Here is a 21,464-nt window from a genome sequence, read left to right as displayed (position 1 = left end):
TAATTAATGTTACTTGGAAGAAGATTGTCTCTAACGATCACATAAACCTTTCGACAAAATATAATATATTTAATGCAGTCGTGAAACCTTCACTTTGTTATGCGGCAGAAATATGGGGTATACGAGAAATTTGAAAGGTTTAAAAGAAATGTCATAAAGGAAATATTCAATATTTCTTTAACCGTACCAAACTATTCAATTTATTTGGAAACAGGCCTGCCAAAACTTTTTACTTTAAGTCTAAAGCTACATGCTGATTATTTAATTAAAGTGTTTGGTCTACGGGAAACTCGGTTATGTAAGATAATGATGCTCTTAAAAATTCGGAATGAGGACTGGTGGATGACATGGAAAAACATTTCCTGTGGAGAAGTTGTGCAGATCAATCTCAACAATGTTGGTCAGATGAAAACGATATTCCACGAAATCACCCCAAAACTTGAAGAATCTAACCGTCAATCGGAGAGCAGATTACTCTATAGCCAGCTAAATTTTAATTTGTGTGACATGAACTACTTCCAAGATTCTCTCTCCTAAAAAGATATTTCCCTAATTTTTAAATCAAGATGCGAACATTTTCATTTAAATGGAAAACCATACAACGAAAGCTTTGACCAATTTTGCAATACATGTAACTTGAGAGCTAAAGAAGATTGCTTCAATTTTTAACCAGCAAAGAAGATAAATAGTTAAAAGGCATCCTTTTTTTAAGAAATTAACTTAATGCGTCCAAATATTTCTACAAAGTATAACTATGTGACATTTGTCCCGAATTCCAAGTACAATTCGAATTTCGGTGACGCATTTGTTCACTTAAATTCGCACATTATTTTTGATTTTTTGATGTCGATTGTGTAAATATACATAAATAAATGATTGGCTTATGTCTAGAGGAGTCAGAAGAGTGAAGAAGAAATAAAGCGACCTATATCAACTGTCCGCGGAAAGCTTCGTTTTTCCCGGTGAAGGACTACTGGCGGCTGGACGGCCGGTCGATATACGAAGACGAGGGAAGGGTATATTGATGATGACCGCGGGTTTTCAAGTTCGATCGAAATGTGTACAGTGTATACAGCATGCGAGTTTCACGGATCAACAACGATCGCAATGAATCTTATATGTCGGTCCCAAGGGAACCACAGAGATCGTAATTTATGTTCAACGGTGTTGTTGCCGCTGCATAAATTTATGCACACGACCATCTCCTTCCACGTTCCACATGCATAAGTTCGTCGCGCATAATATGTAGGTAGGTTGTAGGTATGGTGCACAGGAATACAAGGTACCTAGTTTGTTTGCTGATGCGCTTGCGCAGTTGATTCAGTTCCTCCGAAAGAAGAGCCAAACGACAGGCGTCTGTCCGTCGTCGTTGAGCAACGATGGGCTGCCAGCATACCGATATACCGAATCGACGACGACTTCTCAAATCGCCTTCGTCAACGGAACGTAGGTAGAGGTATATAGTCAATTGTTGATTTGAGTGAATCGAATGGCGAGGATCGATTTGATTGATGGCGATTTAACAATATGTTTAGTGATCAATTGTCATTGTCGTAATCAATGATCACCGAAATGGCAACAAGCGTTCAGTGGTTTGCCACCAACAAACCAACATTAGCTGCATCGCGTCGCTCGTCGTCGCTCGTCATTGATATGGGGGTACGACAATTCTTGTTCCGTGTGCCAGGCCGTCGTCGCACCGTATCACTCTTCTTCCGTCTCTTGTTATACAGCCGTTTGTTTACCGCAGTCGTCATTCGTTGCCATCGATCGTCATTGCAATCGGAAAAAGGTTGGAGCAATCTGTCACATCAATGTGAGTGATAGACGTTGTGGCTTAATTCAAATCCACTCCATCAGGTTTGCATACAACATTATTTGTTATAGCGTCATCGTCTGCATGTCAGTTGTCAACGATAGCTCTCCATAGGTACTACACACTATTGAAGACATATGCATAAATACGAGAGTATCAACAACAGCATGCTGCACCTTCGATTGATCTTCAGAGTGATTTGATTACGTGGCTTGATTGAATGCACTGATCTCGCATGGATTCGATGTATGGATGGACTGTATGTGGCGGACTATTCGAATTGGACTGTTGACAACTGACTGATGTCTTTGAATGTGTTACCATGTGACAGTTCCCTTGGCCATGGACGGACGAACCATGTCAAAGATGACAATTTGCGATGAGCATTCATTGATGATGATGATGATTTGAATGCTGATGGATGGATAATCATCTTGACCTACAAGGGGATACATTATGTGGATTGATTTGGGTATAATGTCATAATTTGCATCTTAAATAGTTTTGATTGTTTTCTTATTGTGATGGTCAACTTTTGTGTTATGCCTCAAATATGGATGTGGCAGGTGATTTTTACAATGATTTTCAACGGATGAATTTGGTAGGACTTAAAACTTGACTTGTGACTAAATTAAGGTCAAGAACAATTCTAAGAAATATGTTTTCATGTTTACTGAACACGAGTCAAATGAAGTACAATATCAATTTCCACAAAATGATATTTGAGAATAAAATCTGAACGACGCAATTTGGTTTTTAAAAAGTTCCACATTTTAGGTAAGGCTAAGGCCAAGATGCACCTTAATGACAAGTTTAACCTTTGCTAAATTTGTCCATTTCTTAAAATAGGCAGTAGTCACGAAAAACACGGTAGGATTGCATCGAGAGAAAATTTAAAATAGGTTGTTTTTTTTGGATTTTTTAATAGGTGCACATTTTGTTGTGAAATTTGATACCTTAACAACTGCTAAAGGTTTAGTCTAAAAATAAATCTGATAAATAAAAAAAATCATAATTTCAAATGACAGTACCTTGTCATGTCCAAAACTTGATGTTACCAACTAGGTACTTCGATTTGACTTTTTTAGTTTAAAATAAATGTTTTTAATTGAAAGTTAAGGAAATTAAAAAAATAGTATTTAATTTTTAATTATACACCAACACAAAAGTACTTTCACTTGTCAATTATTGCAAAGTTAAACTGCAATCTCATCCATCGCAAAAAGAAAACTTCATAATAATAAAAGATAAAAACACAAAAAGTCACAAACATAATGTGTCAAGATAAATTGTTTTGACTCGATTGAACATCCTCTTGGAACAGAATCCATGACATGGACGTTGTCTTCGTTGTCGTCGTTGTTATTATAAAGAACCACACACATAGTATGAATTAAATAAAAATAAAAAACAAAAAGTTAAAATGGAAAAATCCACATGCAAGTCTCCAATCTTTACATATAATAATGGAAAATAAAATAAAACTGACACAAATATCTAATAAACATGAAGTGACAAGAGTTAATAAATCTGCATTTTATAGTTCTTTACAACATAGCCTTTTGATGCACGTGCAAACACACATGTAGGTAGGTGCCTTAGATTATACCAACAAAAAAAACCATAAAGGTAAATTGAAAATCTAGGATGAAGAGAGACTACTTAAAGTTCGTTCTATTGGAAGTCATGTTTTGTATAAATTGTTATTTAAGAAGCTAATTTTTAAACTTGACTTCTTCATCCTTCTATTGTAAAATCCAATTATGAAAGTTCCATGGACTTTAAACGAGAATACAACAACTTCATTTGAATTTCGATTTCCAAACCTTCTCTAATCAAATTGAGAAAATCTATCCCAAATTCAACAGCTATAACGAATCTGACCTGGCACTCTGTAGACTGATTATTGCGACAGCCAATGACTTATGTCGCTTACACAATTCTTTATTGTTGACATTCGCTGTCAACGGTGACCAATTAGTGTTTAAAATTATTTCAAAACCAAGTGCTTGATTCTACCACACATCATTGTGCTGCTGTTGCTGCTTCTAGAAGTCCTCAACATTACCACCACAACTAACATCACCATCACTGACCTAAACGTCACTGTAAAATAACCACAGGCATATCTCAGACAACGACGACTACGACAACGGACAGGATGAACGTCTCTCCCATATTTAAAAAAAGAAAAAATATATTTAACCTCAGATTTGGCATCAGCATCTCTTCAACTATGCAACAGAAGCTAAGACTGAATCTGATGCTGATGATGGCAAGAAGCTATGAAGCTGAAGCCCTGTGATATAGCTGCGCTGAGGCATTACCAAGTCTGGATTTATACATACAGAAACCCTCACCAAAGTCATCGTCGAATACAATCGATCGTTTATCTGGTGACATGATCTGTGATGTCGATAAATTTATTTTGCTCGATTTGCGATTTGTGGAACGCATGCAAAGCGAATGGGTGGGCAACGCCGAAACAGATTCATACAATGCGCTCCGTTGTGCTTATAGCAGCATATGCCCGATGCAGCGAGTTACCATTACCATTACCATAACCATTACTAGCAACACAACGACAGCACTCGCTAGCTCTTCCATCAAGTTTACAAGAAAACCAAAACAAAAACTTCCTTTGCTCTAGGAATATACTTATGGCGTCTATATAATATAGAATAAGAGCCTCACATCAGGGGGGTAAGCCTTGTTGCGTTGAATAATGGCCAACTGATATTGAATGACAGCCAACTTGACTATATATTTACTGTTGTAATTGACATATGACATTCGATAGTTACCATCAACGACCAGCAGCAAAATGCGGCGATAAACTATCTGCATAATCACAGCATAATATGCGCTGCGCACTGCACTGATGCACTGCTTATACACACATCTAGTATAGTGCAGAGTGTGACTCCTTAATTTAAGCAAATTCGATTATAGCCTTCCGGCGAAGAGTCTTAAATTAACGAGACCTTTATTTCCTATGGGTACCTCTAAAGTGTAGGTTTATTATGTGGCGTTAGAAGAAGAAGAAAAACAAAATAGACATCGAATGAAAATATTATAATCGATGGAGGCGATCGTTAAAATCTCAAGTTGAAGTTTTGAATGATTGATCGGTTGGGTAGCCGCTCGTTGGGTTGGATTCATGTGTGACTGTTGAAAGATACTTATACGCTATAAGCACCGTGTGACATAAAATCGTTTATGTCAGCGAGTCTTTTAATTGATGGCACTTTATACCTAAGAGAGTTTTATTGATCGTTTGAATTTTTATTTCTTTGACCATCCAAATATATATACGCAACTTAGCGCAACACAGCTATTGGCTAAAGTTAATGTATATACATACATATATGAATATGTTTCTGTGTGAGTATATTGATTAATATATTGTTTTGTATTGTTTAATTATTTATCAGATGATATCTGGATCGTATGTATTTTGTGTTAAAACCTTTTTATGAGAGCTGTTGTGCCCAAGAGTTATTGAGATTTAGCGCTACTGTTGTGTTGGTATTGAGTTGAATATTAAAAATGTGCGTCACAAATTAAAATTAAGTTAGGATTGAATTGTCATGTTCATAATTCTTTTATACCGACACTTTCCAATTTTTTTTAATTTAAGAAAAGAAACAAAGTTCGGACGTCAGCTCTTTTGTTTCAAGAGAAATAATAATTTTTATTTACAACTGAAACTTTTTCTTCTAGCCAAAATTTGTATTTCATTTTGTTTCTTTATTAGTTTTCTAACAAATTTCATATTCTTATAAAATTTTTAAAGCTAGGAGCCGATAAGTGCTTACGTCTCTTTTTTGGTTACTAAATTTGTTCAGCTTACTCCACCAATTCTATTGAAAATGTTCAAAGCTTCATTAAAAAATTAAAAACAGTTTTGCGTTTAAATATTTATTTAAATATTAAAAACAAATTAATCTTGTACATGGTTTTGAAATGTATTTGTATCAAATTGTAGGAACTGCGTTTGAACTTGATTACTTGTTTCTTTCTTTGGTGACGATGAGTAACACAAAAACAAAGACTACTGATGGTCAAGTCTCTGCTAAGTCCAGCTTATAGTGAAATTGTAGTGCAACTAGAAAATATTATATTACTCTTTATGCTACTTAAATCAATCTTAATACCTAACACGCGATAATTATTACAATATGCAACCATCTTAACTTTCTTAATGTTATAAGTAAGATATTCAGTGTCAGTTGTGTTGTTGCATGAAAACTAAAAGAGAAACCGTTAAAAGTAAATTAAAAGTAGATTAAAACGTATTTGCCGCCCAGAATTATACCGTGACCTAAAGATATATTCGTTCGTTCAACTAATAAAGCCCTTTGTCTATTTGATAGGATGAAAATCTTTAGTCTGGAAAATGTCTAGATATTATTTTCATAAGAAAAAAAAATGAACGAAGAAGAAGCAAAAGAAGTAGGCAGTATGCTAAGAAAAGTGTCAAATTGCAACTAGGTTTATAGGGTTTTCAACTACGCATTATTTAATTAATTCGTTTGTTTAGTTTTCTTTGTAAGAAGATTGTTGCACTTCTTGTTGGCGGTATGAGTTTTGTTTCAAAGAAAAATTTACATGATCTTTAACACCTTTGTTTGCAGAAGGAAAAAAAACACATTTAGAATCGAGAGTTTCATAAAAACGGTTTCCTTGTATTTTTTGTGAGAGAAACAAAGAAATTAAGCTAGGTTGCACTTTCAATGACAAGTTTTCACATTACTAAAACAAATTAAACTAACAGAACATAAGTAGTTTAAATATTGGTCTTACCTTTTGTTAAGAGATTAGATGAATGTGGATTCCCGCTTTTTGTGCTTAAGGATGAACAATTCCAACGATGCCACTGAAACTATAAGAAACAAATTTTATTTAAAAGACTAACGACCATGACATTTTTTAAAATTGTAAAACATTTAAAACAAATAAAAACAATCAAAAATTTAAATAAAAAATAAAATATTTATACACGAAATTGTTATTTATTACACTCACTTGAACCTGGCACTCACGTATTGCTAACTCGAGTCCTTCTAATGCCGTTAATGTAACGTCACTTGCTTTATAACAAAGTTCTAATTGATCTTTTGATAGTCCTGGAACTGAACGACATGTAGCTCTTGCATCTGGCACACAGTTTAACCTTTTAAATAAAAGAATAGCATAGAATATTTTAAGTAAACATCTTTTTGAAACAACAACTTTTTAAGGACAGTTTTAAAATTGTTAATAAGAGCAGAATTTGTAAACCCTAAAAATAAAATCACGATGATAAAATGCTTGTAAGATCTCATTCGAATTTCAAATACAAGGTATTTCTTAATACCCCAAGTTAAACTAGAAGACTCACTGCATATCAATATCCGGAATCTGTTGTGATTAGTCAACATTTTATTTGTAAAGATCAATTTTTTCATTCTGATTGAACCTTAGCCGCATAAATCAATCAAAACAGCAATAAATTATATCTTAATTGACTCTTTAATTACAATCCCACCCACTTAATGTCATGTTCTCATGCAAATCATTCCGAGTATTATGCCAAAGTAACATCAATGCTCATTTCATTTCCGACAAATAATATAAAATCAACATCATCAAATTGTCAGAAGCAATTTATTCTACCTCAAGTAGGTAATCACGTTTATTTTGTATTTATTGTTTTTTTTTTTTCTTACTTCGAACTCAATCGAAGAATATATTCAGACATCAGTTTAATCAAATTAACACCCAAAGATCTGTTGGCTTCATTGAAAGAAATCAAGGCAAAGCCGGCTTTATAATGTTCAGTATAGAGGATAAGTGTGTATGCCAATTGAGGTGGGGAAATTTTGCTAATGCATGTGCATACATTGGTGATGCAAATTAATAGCAACCTATGGCAAGACTCGTGCCAATTGTACATAGGTACAGCTCCATATAATCTCCAGAATCCATCATCCAGTGTATATCTGTTTGAATGTAGGTAGAATGCTTTGGGTGTAACAAGGTGTTTTATGTTGGCGCCAGCCCCGAAGGCAACTGTAACAGGTGTACCTATTTATTTTACGCAGCAGCTTAAAATATGTATTGCTATAAATCTCATTTAATTAATATCAAATAAGTGGGCTGTAATATATATTTCTTCGTCTAAGTGGTCTCAGGAGTTCCAGAATAGAAGTTTTTGGTACCCATAAATAAATTAAATTTCAATCAATCCAAGCCAATTTCTTATTGCAAAACAAAAATTTCAAGCACTTCCCACCACAAAACCAACCAACATCACAATTGAAAAATACCAACAACCTAAAATCAGCAACCCTTTTTAACAAACAATAAAAAAATAAAATTCCAAGAATGTTTCCTCGGCCGGGTCAGTATTTTCAAGGAATGTTGCAGAATCTGCTTTGGAGTACTTCACAATATCGTGTTAAGGAGTCGGGGTTGTTTTATCCTTCATACATAGTTACATGAAAAGTTTTCCTTTAATGTGGCTCTTATCAAAGGATGCTAAAGGAATTAATTAAATTATTAACTATGCGGATGAATGAATATTTAAATGAAACTGAAAATAATGTGTTTTGCTTTCGATTTCAAAACTAATATTATGTAGAAGTGCTTTTGGTAGGGTTCGGCAGACCAAGGTTTTAAAAATCCATAGCATACAAATATTATGTTGAGTAAGAAATATTCTTGAAAATTTCTTTTGATCTTCTCAGACGTACTTGAAATAAAATGAAGATGATTTTGGAACTAGAAAAGAGTTAGAGTTATAAGGAATATGGGAAATTAAAGGCAAGTTTAAAGATAGAATATAGAACGCAGTTTCTCATGGCTTAGAGTTCAAATTCTTCGTGTGCCTAAGAAAATAAGTTTTTTAAACATTATTTCTCTAATGCAGAATATAATAAAGTTTTAGATACTAAACTTCTTGGATGTTTAAAAAGAAAGAATTTCTTTTACATATGTTTTTAAGTTTAAGTTTTTTGCTCTTGAATAGAATTTTGTTTGAAATATTTCAATTTGGAATAAATGAATAAACTGGTCAATTAAGAAAATGTAAGTGATCAAATCATAATTTGAAAACAGATTATATAAGGTTAAATTTAAAAATTGTCATTCTAAACCTTTTGTTGCTCAACCTGATGTTCCCCAGGGAAGCCATCTTGGCCCTTTTCTTTTCATTATGTCTACTCTCATTTTTTCTGATGACATGAACATTTTTAAGATTTTGGTGTGGTGTGGGAAAAATAGCCTTGCACTAAACCCTTTAAAATGCCGGACGATAACTTTTTCTAAAAACGAATCGGTAGTTTATTTAATTTTTGTATATCACAGTAAAAACTCTCTATGTAAGTGTTCATTTCTGTTCTAACTTAGAATTAACAGATCACATTAATTTATTGTTAATAAAGCAAGTTCTATGCTTGGTTTAATAAAACGCTGGGCAAAAACATTTCAATGATGCCTATGTTACTCTTTCTTTGTACAATTGTCATGTTCGTCCTCATCTTGAATATGCTTCGCAGGTATAAACTTCCTTTTACGAAATTCATAGACATTGGCCACTCCTTAACTCTTAGGCATTTAGAATTAATTCCGTAGCAAACAGGCTTCACTATCCCACAACTGCAATTCGACAGAAACTTCCAGATTTTTAAACCGATAGGGGATAGAGCATTTTTCTAAGACGAGTCCATCCATTTTTATACAGCTGATTCAAAAACAAAAGAAGGGGTTGGTTGGTGGTCATTGTAGCGTGTTCCAGAAGGAACTTTTGGCGATATAAGAAGTCTTGTCCTAGCTTAAAGAAAACTGATATCCGTATTCAATAACTGTCGATCATCTCTAATGGAGATGGCACAGCAGTTTAATATTCACCTTTGCTGGGCGCCGGGCCATAGAGACATTCTAGGTAACTGTTAGGCAGATGAACTTGCCAGGAACGGTACAGTGTAGCCCGTTTGGCAAATACTGGCATACCAAGAAGGCAAACACCATTTGAAAGAACATCACCACGTTTCAGGTCACAATAAACATCTGGCCAACACTAGATTTAAAGCGATCAAGACGCTTGCTATCTCTAAGCAGACCTCATATAAGCTCGATAATAGTTGTCATGACTGGACACTGTCTAATAGGTAAGCATGCCACGCTACTTGGCTTATTCTGAAATGACTTTTGCAGAAGCTGTATGGACGAGGAAGAGGAGGAAACAGTTCTTCACCCTCTCTCTACATGCCCTGCTCTAGCTCAAAAACGCAAGAATTACCTTGGAGAACTCTTCTTTAACGATCTAAATCATATCAGCACAATCAGCCTCTCACGTTTCGTAAGGGACTCAAACTGGTTCCATTGAACGTAGGAGGAATCCTCAAGATTCATGTGGTATCACAATGGGCCTTTAAACTGGCCACACATGCACTTATGATGAGCCTCTGATCCCTGTTTGAAGCTTGCTATAAGCTAACTACTTTCTAAAAATTCTGAAGTGTAAAAAGAACTCAAAACTTTAAAATTAAAATTCTTCTGAAGAAATTTAGTTATCACTTAATCAGTTCAGAATTTTACTCAAAGTTAATCAAATCTAGACGAAAAAAAAGTTTTTTAATAGCGCAAAACATCGAGTGTAGCTCCGGATGCTCCTCTTGAAACCACATGTTGCCAATATCCTTCTCTTCAATTTTTGTGAACAAAAATTCGTTCAACATGGCCTGATAACGATCGACATTGACTGTGACGAAACTTTTCGAAAAAAATGGCCCAAGTCTATCGGCTTTTCAATGCATGCGTGTGGGTTTTCTGTGCCCCAAATGCGACAATTTTGCTTGTTTACATACCCGCCAAGCTCGAAATGAGCTTTATGTGAAATGATGATTTATTTGTAAAATCGACATCTTCTCTAAGTGGATGGAAATAAGCACTTATAGTTTCAAAAAACCCTACACTAGTTTACATTTCTTTTAAGCGTTGGACTGTCATGCCAGAGGTGTAAGGCTTAATCCCTGCCTATGAAATCTAAAGTTATTTTCACTGGTACTGCGTCTGGCGAAGACTTGACAAATCCGTCAAGAGTAATTCTTGTCATGAAAAGTGCTCAAATTAGCCATTCGGATTCGGCCTTTTACTGCAGGTCCCTTCCATCCCTGACAACATTACCCTCTCACATGAACGGTTGAGAGTTGTAAGTCACTAGGCCCTTGTTTTATTTTTATTTATAGTTAAATAGCTTTTACCCGTGACTTCGTCCGAATTAGATAGTTTTTTTTGCTATGAAAACACCTGAGCTGTACTTTTTTGTACGTATGTTTGAATTGTGCTGAGATGGGATGAGGCCATACTAAGTGTGATTGTCATAGGTTAGGTTAGGTTTATACATTTTAAGAAGAAGATAGATTACTGCAAAAAATTTTTATATACGACGTTTTTTGTTTTCCTTCCTTGGCCAGAACGTTAAGATTTTGTGGATTTGAGACTCGTGAGCACGCTACATATAATTGTCCACGGGAAAAACAGTTTTTTCCAAATTTACACCTGCAACTTTCAGCGTTTGCCCCTGAGCTTTATTTATTGTTATTGCAAATGCTGCTTTAAGAGGAAACTGCTTTCTTCTAAACTGAAACGGGAAATCGGTTGGAATTATCGGAATGCGGGGAATTAAAACCATTTTTTCCTTTTTCTATTCCAGTTATGATTATAGCCTTTACAATAATTCGTCCTAGGTGAGTAATCTGAAGCCATGTACCATTAAATAAAGTTAGTACGTTAAGATTTCTCATTAACAGGACTAGAACACCAATCTTCAATCTCAACTTATGAGAAGGCAACCCTGATATTTCCAAAGAACTAAGAAACTCTATTGGGTATGATATTACTTACTATAGTATATGTGTAGGTTAAGTTTAACATATTCGACAACTTATTTCATAAAGGTTGGGAATACGTTGTTTTCCCGTAGTGCCAATTTTTCAAAATATTGTTCAAATCTTTGATAATTTATGAGTGAATGCGAGCAGATTCTCCGGAAAGTAATTTTTCCCATGGGAATGCGTTGTTTTCCCGGAGTAAAAAGTAGCCTATGACCTTTCTAGGGTATCAAAATATCTCCACACCAAATTTCATGCAAATTGGTTCAGAAGTTTTGGCGTGATTGAGTAACAGATAGACAGACAAAGTTACTTTCGCATTTATAACATTCGCATGGAAGTATCTATATGGATAATCAAAAATGATAGTGGGGCAGTTTTGAAAATTGTGAGTGAGCCCCTTATTTTCTTGGTTTTGAAACTTTATGAAATCTAGTTATTCAATCGATTACCGCTGATTGGTGAAACCACTTAAAAGATACCATTGAATGTTATTAACAGTAATTAGCTGCAACATGACAACAACTTTGATGGCTGCAAATGGAACGAAAACGTTCAATAACCTATGCCATAATTCGTTTCAAAAATGTCTTCACTATAAAATGTTGTAAACATTTCATAAATTGTTCTCAACTTCTTTACTAATAACCACAGTTCGAAGTTCAAACTTCTAAATTGACAAAACGCAACAATTGGAAATGTAGTCAAATTTTATTTAACAGTTTCTTCAGGACAATAAAGTGTTACCAATTACTACAATAATTACTGTTCTCAGACCGGAACACAATTGCCTTAACTACGCGCAATTAACAAGATTTTCTATTGAAAAATAAATATGCTTGGATGTTCCATTGTCGCGTGAATGATTTAAAAACTGATATCGATATGTAACTTCATTAAGCTAAAAGGTAGATAGACAAAGTTGTGACGTTCATTATTTCGCTTTAACTGCTTATGGTGTTGACAAGTTGAAAAGTCAAGTGTATCATTTTTCACACACACAAAATTGTATAATTTGTTTTTCAAAAATAAAAATCTATTTTCGTGAAATTCGTTTAGATTCAAAATCTTAGAAATTCTATTTAGATTTTTTTTTTTTCAAAAAACAATCAAAAAAAGAATTTCCAGGGAAAGAGAGACACATCATCATTTTTAAAAAAAGTTGTTTAAGATTGAGACAAGTCAATTATCATCTTTTTAATTAAACCAAAGTTATCTCTTTTAATTGGCTCATGTATAGTTTTGACCAAAATAATACAACTTTCTGAAATCTCGTCTATAATAAGATCTAATCTCATGAATCTAATGTTTTCTTTTTTTGTCTAGAGACATAAGAGAGTAATTAAAACAATTTGTGTTGGCACAAGTATTTTTATTACGATGTTAACCTTGAACTTCTCGAAAAAAAGAAAAAAATCAACAAAAGCAACAAAAGCAACATCAACCCATAAGTTGTATAATACCATTTTAAAGATTTATAACTTCTGCTTCTACGATAAAGTAATCAACAAGATTAATTCATCTAACAATGGAAGCTCACTCAGACCAACCCTACCTACATAATTCTCATATCTATATCTTTTTGGCTAAATTAAAATTTTGCGGTCAATTATATGGCCATCGACAAGCCGAACTTTCTCAAATAAGCGAGTTGAGTTCGCATCAGACTAATTGATGGCTAAATTTTTATTGTTGTTTGAGATCTCTATCATTAGCTTTTTTGGAGCATAAATTACAAAAACGATTTGCCAAAAATTTCCGAGTCCACACGTCTTGTGTGTTGTGTAGTGTGTGACACACGATTATAATGCATATTGTCGAAGCGGGACGACTCGTCGAAGGTCGTCTTACACATATGAAATCTCGATGAAATCGTAAGCGAATTCCGAGAAAACCACAAAAGCTCCTCACATCAGGGAGCTATAAGAAAATTACTGATGCGCTTGTAAGTGCCAAAAATTGTGATCTCTGATGGAACTTTTTTTTCTTTGTTTGTTGTTTTTTTTTTTGGAATTTTATTTTTTGTGGTAAACGATTTCATTTTGAGAAGATTTTAGGTTTTTACAATCGGCAACGAATCGAAATAAATCATGTTGCAAGCATTAAATCAGATGAACTCTCTGGATGTCCGTTTTTACATTTTCCACGCTCCGTGTGTGGCTGTATCTTCATCTTAATTCATGAATTTATGTGCCATTCATATACGACGATGATGACGATGATGGTATATAGAAGACTGATGGGTTGGAAGGGGGGATGTTAAACGTGATGCTTCCCATTGTATACACAAATATTTGTATGAATCTTTATTTTGTGTTATTTCTTTAGAAAGAACAAGAAGTAAAAAGAACATAATAATATTATGCTTCCGGGCGAGAACAAGGGACGTATTAAAGTGGTCTTTTTGTCTTCGAATAAAATTTCTGATCTCAGTTCCGAGCTTCAATTTGATTATAGAGGGAAGAGTTAGAAAACATTGTTGGTGGATGTGCCTTACAATGCTTTCGATGCACTAGTCGAGATAAAGTTATGCTTTGATGTTGGACATTAGAGGATATGAGGCTACATCACATGCTAGAAGGAAGGGAAGAGCGTTTAAGAATGGAGGTGGAATAATATTCTTAAATACACTTTCAAGGAAGCAAATATTTGAAATTTGATCAAAATCATTTGAGTTGTTATGGTTTGGGGAGAAAATGTTCAGAAGCTCCTTAAATTTCCTTGGAAAAAAATCAGAATGAACCATTAAGAAGATTTCGGTATGTTAATCAATACGCGTTCATGTCTTAGTAGAAAACAAAGAAAATTCTTTCAAATCCAAATACATTTTCAAAGACATATTGAAAATTACCTAAACATACAAACATAAGTAGCAGAAAAATTTAAAAATGACTTGATTTACTTCACTACTGCTTTTGATTTAAAACCATTTCTAGTTTCTAAAACATTAAAGCTTCATTTTACTAAATAAGTTACATATTCTTCAGTATTTTTTTGTCTTAATTTTTATTTTTTGAATGACTTTTTCTTGTAATGTGATAAAAAAATATACAGTGTACGTGATAAAATTGTTGTACCTTTGTCATGATGCGATACATTTAACTCAGAGCACACATCAACAATGAAGATGGTTGGCCATTAATCATAGAAGTTAAGACTGTACAAGCGGCAGATTTTCGTGAGCTTGATTTCAACACATTCTTATGTCGAAATATAGTGGGACAGTTTCTTATGAGTTTCCAAAAAAAATTAAAACAATCATTTCTTCTTTTCAATAAAAAAAGTCACTGTAACCTTCTAATTTTGTTCGTATGGTTTATCCTTAATAAAATTATAAATTCCATCTTTAAGGTCTTGAAACGTGTATTTTTCTTATTTTTTTTATAGTTGACGGGCACTCAAGAGGTTCTTAATAAACATTAACATGTTTAAAGTTTAAACACAGTGCGAGCTTTAGGAAAATAGGGAAGGATGAAAGTGGAGATACCGATGTACATTGGTGATAAAGTTTTGAATGTCAAAATGATAGGGACAAACAGAGTTGGGTAAAGCATTTCACATTCTCGATGTGCGGTTAAAAAAAGAAACTCTATACTTGACATTACGTCCGAAATTGAGTTCAAGGGTAAACTGATGAGCATTCCTAGAAGTACGAGCATTACGAATAATTTGTTTGAGGGAGGAAATGTAACTGGCTAATTCGACAGAACACTGTTTATAAAAATATTGGTAGAACAACGAAAGGCATGAAACATTGCGACGGTGTTCGAGTAACGCAATTGTTTCGGTTGTAGTTCTATAGCCTATCATTTCCAAAGCTCTTTTTTTGCTCCTGTCCAAAATACTTAAACTTGTTTATATGGGAGTTATATTCGAGTTTTGGACGAATGAAGGCTTTTTAAATTACAGCCATATCAGAAGGGGTGAAAAATTTCTTGCACCGTCGGAGAAATCCAGCATTTTTGGCAATATCGAATACGTGATCATTCCATAAGAAGTGATTGAGCGTGGGTTGCGCTTTAACGACAGGAGACAGTATTAAGTTTTTGAAGCATTAAATTATACACGGTTTTTGATTCCTTTTTGGACAATTCTTTCAAGATCAGTATTAAATGAGCTTATTATACGCTTCAGACCAAAGGTCGTTTATAAAGTTAAGGAAGAGAGTCGGATACAAAACGGAGCCCTGAGGGACGCCAGCATTTATTCTATGAATTTCAGACTTGAAACCATCCAATACAACTTGTATTGGTCGGTTAGAAAGTTAATTTCTCATCCAACGAAGAAGGGATTCATCAACACCAAAGGCACCCATTTTCGATAAGAGAGTTTGGTGCCAAACTCTATCAAATGCTTTTGAAATATCAAGTGCAATAATCTTACTTTCTCCTAAAAATTATAAGACCTCTATTTCTTTCAACGTACTCAAGTGTTTTGCGTTTTTGGTTCAGTCAAAAATGTGTCAAAAATATTGCATTTTTCCGATAATGTATTTAAGTTTTTAGTTATGAACAATTATTTATGTTTGAATGGCTTTAGGATGCAACTTAACCTAATGTCTTCATATTTGTGCCATTAAACAATTGGCTGATATTTTTGTTTCTATTAATCTAAAATACCGTGGCATGATGGTTAGTGCGTTGGACTGACATGCAAGGGGTCTTGGGTTCAATCCCTGCCTGTGCCACCTTAATTTAAAAAAAATAATTTTCGCGGGTACTGCCTCTTGCGAGGAATTGACAAATCCTTCAAGAGTAATTCTTGTCATGAAAAAGTGCTTTCTCAAACTAGCCGTTCGGATTCGGCATAAAATTGTAGGTCCCCTCCATTCCTGACAACATTACTCGCACACAGGAATGGTTGAGAGTTGTAAGTGACTAGGCCCTGGTTCACAAAGGACTGTTGCGCCACCTCATTTGATTTGATTTTGATTAATCTAAAATTCCATATATCGATGGCCAAAAAGTTTCTAATGACTTAATTTTATTTTTCAAAATTAGGTGCAATTATTTTTTCTTATATCTGGCTATTTTAAAACTTTACCTTTAATTTGGTCTCAAAAGATTTCTATCGAAACTAGTAACAAATTAGGTTTTTATAAATGCGCATTCTAATTTCGAATCCAAGCTTTTATTTTAACCATTTGTTCAAGTTTAACAAAATATATTTCAAAAACTTAATATAAAATAATTGTTTGGATAACAGATTCGTTACAAGAACAGCACTTATTCTCAAACCCTTATACCTTTTTTTGTTGAAACACGTTTTAGCATAAATAGATTCAGGACCTTGGCAGAGAATTTCTTGAAACAAAGGAAAAAGCTGTACGTATTTTTATCGATTCTAAAGCAGCTTTTAATACAATCGATATAGGTGCACTACTCTATAAGCTATATAGTCTTGATATATCATTAAAGTTTGGTAGCGTTCTTGAGCTGTATGAATAGGTGAAGAATTCTCAGACTGGTTTGAAACGTCATTGGGAGTGAGACAAGGTTGTACATAAAGCCCTTCCTTGTTTGCATTATTCATTGATGACCTTTAAGACTACCTGCCGCGTGGAGTGGATTTGGCAGGGATGTGGATTAATGCACTTCTGTTCGCAGATGATATAGTCATGTTTGCGCATTCACCGGAAACTCTGAAGCTCATGATTAACCGGGTTTACCATCATTGTCAGCTATGTAATTTAATAGTAAATATAGATAAATCGAAGGTTATGGTTAGTAAAAGTGGTGGTGGACGTAATGCATCAAATGAAAAATGGAGCTGTAATCGCGAAAATATTGAATGTGTGCAAGAATACAAATACATTGGCATTACTGTTACAAATAATTTAAATATGGATAAACACTTGAAGAAAAAATTGGTTAAGGCGAAAACTACTATTCATGTGACCTGAAAACAATGCTTCATGAATAAGTGTTTAGCACATATTTAAAATATTTGAAGCTGGAAACGGATCTCTCTCCTTTGTTTATAAAAACATTGAAGTTGCAAGCGGACTTCTTGCTTAACGTTTTTAAAATGAATGATTGACGGGTCTTGAAAAAAATGGCCATAAAAGCCATACAAGATCAAAACAGTTGGTATCGACAGTGGCAAGATCTTTCTGAGGAATGTCAAATTAATTTTAATTTACCCATCGAGTATTTAACAACCGCTAAAAACATCTTTTATGAAGTCATTTTAAAGGTTGATGAGAAATGTAGAGCTGAATATATTGCCGATGCATCTAATTCCTTATAACAATTACTGCAGATTAAATTATAACCTTGGTGAGAACAACTATTTTATGGATTCCAATAATGACCGTGTAATTTCTATGATGGTCAGACTACGTAGTGAACTAATTGATTTCAATTTCATTCCACACAGACCTGATTTACCCCTAGAGTGTAATATGTTCAACATATCAGAAAGAGAGGATACTGTCCACTTCTTGGGAAGATGCCCCATTCTCAGAGAAATGAGAAGGAATGTATTCTTGATGGCTTTTTACATTCATTGTGTTTTGTTGGCAGACGGCAATCGCCATGCTATAATGATTTTTGTAAACATTTTTGGGGTGTAATGTAAATTTTACTTTAATTCAATAAAATCTGTATCTATTGATCTAAATAGTTAGGAACTTCTTTAAGTGAATATTGAATAAAGGGAAAATCAATTTGGGAAACTATCACGAATTTTATTGAAAAAAGCAACTTCATAAAAGTTGATAGTCCCAAAAACCCTTATATACTTGTTCTGTTTTTCAAATTTTAAAAAGTAATAACTCAAAAGCCTTACGTAATTCGGATTTAAACTAAGGTAATTATTACACATTGAAAACGTGCAGTTTTATTGCCAGAGAAAAAAACATTTTCTGCTAGTGATATTAATAACAGCAGTAGGAGACGGACAAATTTGAAATTAATATCATTCTTCGTTTTCGTAATACCCTCGTCGAAAACCATTTTCTATCAGTTTTTTGTAGGTTTCCTTGCTTTGGAAAAAAGTTGTCTATCGAATTATTCTTAAAAAATTACTAAAAGTTAGCAGCAACTTGTTATAAAATGCATTCTATTTCAATATCTGTTCTTTTCAATAAAAATTGTAGTCGAAAACCAATTTTAGCAGAATTTTTTGAAAGTTTGTATTTCTTATGGAACAATTCCCAGCGCCATTCAGCTAAACCTTAAGAAAAATTAACGACAAATTGACATTAATTCATAATGGTGCACTTTAGTTTCTTTTTTCTCAAGATAAATTTCCTTCCAAATGGTAGTTCAGATTCAACACAAAATAGTAAGTCTTTTCTTTTAACAGCTTTTAGACTTTTATTTTTCGGAGTTCCATCGAAAATTTAAAAACAAAATTAAAATTATTTCTAGTGTTAAAGTTAAATTGTCCAACTGTTAAATTCATTGGCAGGTTTATACATATGTGATGTGGTGAATATAGCGCACGGCTCTGTCAGTGCATAAAGTTAATAATTTGTTCATGAGAGTATAATTTTACTCAAACGTTTTGCAAGATGTCTTCAACGATAAAATTTTATCATATTTTCATAAAATATACGACACATTTTATTTAATCATTTTTGCATAATTTGACGATAAAATGTAAGAAAAATTCATAAATAAAATGTTCAATCTTTCCTCAGGTATTTTTAAATCACTGTAATATCTCATAAATAATCTTGATAAAATAATAAAAAAAAAGAAGTTCGATAACAACCTGAATGGATAGATTTTGACAGTTCGTGAAAGTAAGCTGTCTCATCTGATCATCTCTGATTAGTTTAAATAAAGAAAACTGAGTTAAGTATTTAATAAGCGTAGTTGAGTACTCCAAGTTTAGTAAGAAAACATTTCTGGAGAAGATTTTATGCTTTTTGAGAGACAGGCAAATCAAGGACCAAGCTTATTTACAAAATGACATTTTATGGTATGTGGTCATTTTTTGAGAAGTGAAGTTGAAGTATCTTCTAACAATTGCTTCGTCAAAGAATATAATATATTGACAGCTCTATCAACTATTCTATATTAATCTTCTGTTGTGACATCAACTAAACTAACAGTCAAAAAATTATACTTAAATAATTTAACAAAAATAAACTAATCCAAAACTTAATCTTTTTCAACATTAAATTTTGTCGACTCAATTTTACGAATTGCTTAAGAATAATTATGATATAAGCAAATGATACCCAACAATTGAATCACAATATCTGCTTTCAACACTAGCAATCATCGAAAGAATCAAAATGTTTTATTTTGGGTCCAACTGAAACATTCATTTGTCAAAAATGTTACCAAGTTCAGATATGTCAGAAGGATTAATATCTGATTTCTGTTTCTGATCATTATTTTTTCTTTCTCAAGAGATTTAATTTTTTGTTTGTCTTCTTCTCTTATCCTAATTCCAAAGTTAGACTTAACGAATAATCTTCTCTTCCCAAAATGGTCCAAGTTGAAAAAAATAATTTATCACAATATTGTCAGAAATCGAAGATACCTTTTTAATATGCGGAGATAAATTTCATGTGATGACATTTTGGTCATTTTGGTCTCTTGTGCGTGTTTATATTGCTTCTTTATAATTTTTTTTTTTGTAGTTCTGTCTGTTCTTCTGTCCAAAGAATTTGAATGTGATAAAACTGTCCATTTTATTACTGCTTAGGACAGAAGAAGATCTAAAAAATAAAAAAGTGAAGAAAGAAAAAAAATAAACTTAAACAAAAAACATAAAACAGAGTGGGGTCTTTATAACAGGCGCCGTTTAAATTATTTTTCTGGACTTCTGAAGAAGCATATTCACAATCACACACAATGCTGGAAGCTGGAACTTCCACTTTTAAAAATATAAAAATATGTATTTTGTTTGCCTTTGACTGTTGATATAAGCAACAGAGGTTATAATATGATGATGATGGCCTGAATTTGCAAGTCTGGACTACTGGACTAGACTGGACCGGACTCTCTCTCTTTATGGGAGGGTCTTAATGACTTATCCAAAACGCTTCTAGGTTTGATATGATGGGATGGTTATAGTTTAAACGTGAAAGGTTATATGGTAGTTCCTTTTTTTTACAGATGAAGGGGTCTATTTGATGGGTTAGTTGGATAATTTTGATATATGGTTTTTTATTTGGTAGTAAAAAAAACGACTGACATTGAAATGATATGTGCGGTCAAGAAATTTGAAGCAGGTAAACTAATAAGCTTATAATATTGACTCATTGATTTATGACAAAAGATTATTGTTTGCTTTTGGTTTTTATTTTTGTATGAGAAACATAATTTCTGCGTATTTATAGATGAGAAGTTATGATCTAAGGCACAAAAATTACTTGGAAATAATTACGACAAAAAAATACTTGTTTATGCATCAACTTATTTGAAAATTAAACAACACATTAGACATGTGTTCTACAGTGTTTCAGAGTAATCAAAAAGAGCTCTAGGATATTCAAATCAAATGTTTTATTTTGTTCAAATTAACACTTGCTTAAGAATTTTGTACAAAAAAGCTCGAAGTCAAACTTACTTACTAACTTAAGGTGGCGACACAATCCTGTGTGAAATAGGGCCCCACCCAACTAACTTCTCCATTTAGCTAAATCCAAAGCTAGATGTCTCCAGTAATGTTCACACAACTCGTCGTTGTAAGTACTTTCTTGACGACAGCATGTACTTTGTTTTGCTCTCATTAAAACGTTAAATCCATTTTTGCCGCCTCTGCTTCAATATTTACAGAAGCTCCATTGTCATAACTCTGGGTTCTTT

At 33.4% G+C, this 21,464-nt stretch overlaps 1 protein-coding gene across 1 annotated transcript in view; it reads right to left on the bottom strand.

Moving 5' to 3' along the window:
* The window catches only part of LOC129950744 (protein Wnt-10b), an 84,110-nt gene that overhangs the window by 9,180 nt on the left and 53,466 nt on the right, over positions 1 to 21,464 (bottom strand). Inside the window, exons 2-3 of the mRNA XM_056062666.1 lie at positions 6,845 to 6,992; positions 6,623 to 6,701 (exon numbers count right to left, since the gene is read on the bottom strand). Coding sequence (XP_055918641.1) covers positions 6,623 to 6,701; positions 6,845 to 6,992 — 227 coding nt within the window. The remainder of the gene's footprint in view (positions 1 to 6,622; positions 6,702 to 6,844; positions 6,993 to 21,464) is intronic.

The sequence above is a fragment of the Eupeodes corollae genome, chromosome 3 (genome assembly GCF_945859685.1).
Source record: "Eupeodes corollae chromosome 3, idEupCoro1.1, whole genome shotgun sequence".
Lineage (NCBI taxonomy): Eukaryota > Metazoa > Arthropoda > Insecta > Diptera > Syrphidae > Eupeodes > Eupeodes corollae.
This window is presented reverse-complemented; position numbering and strand designations above follow the sequence as displayed.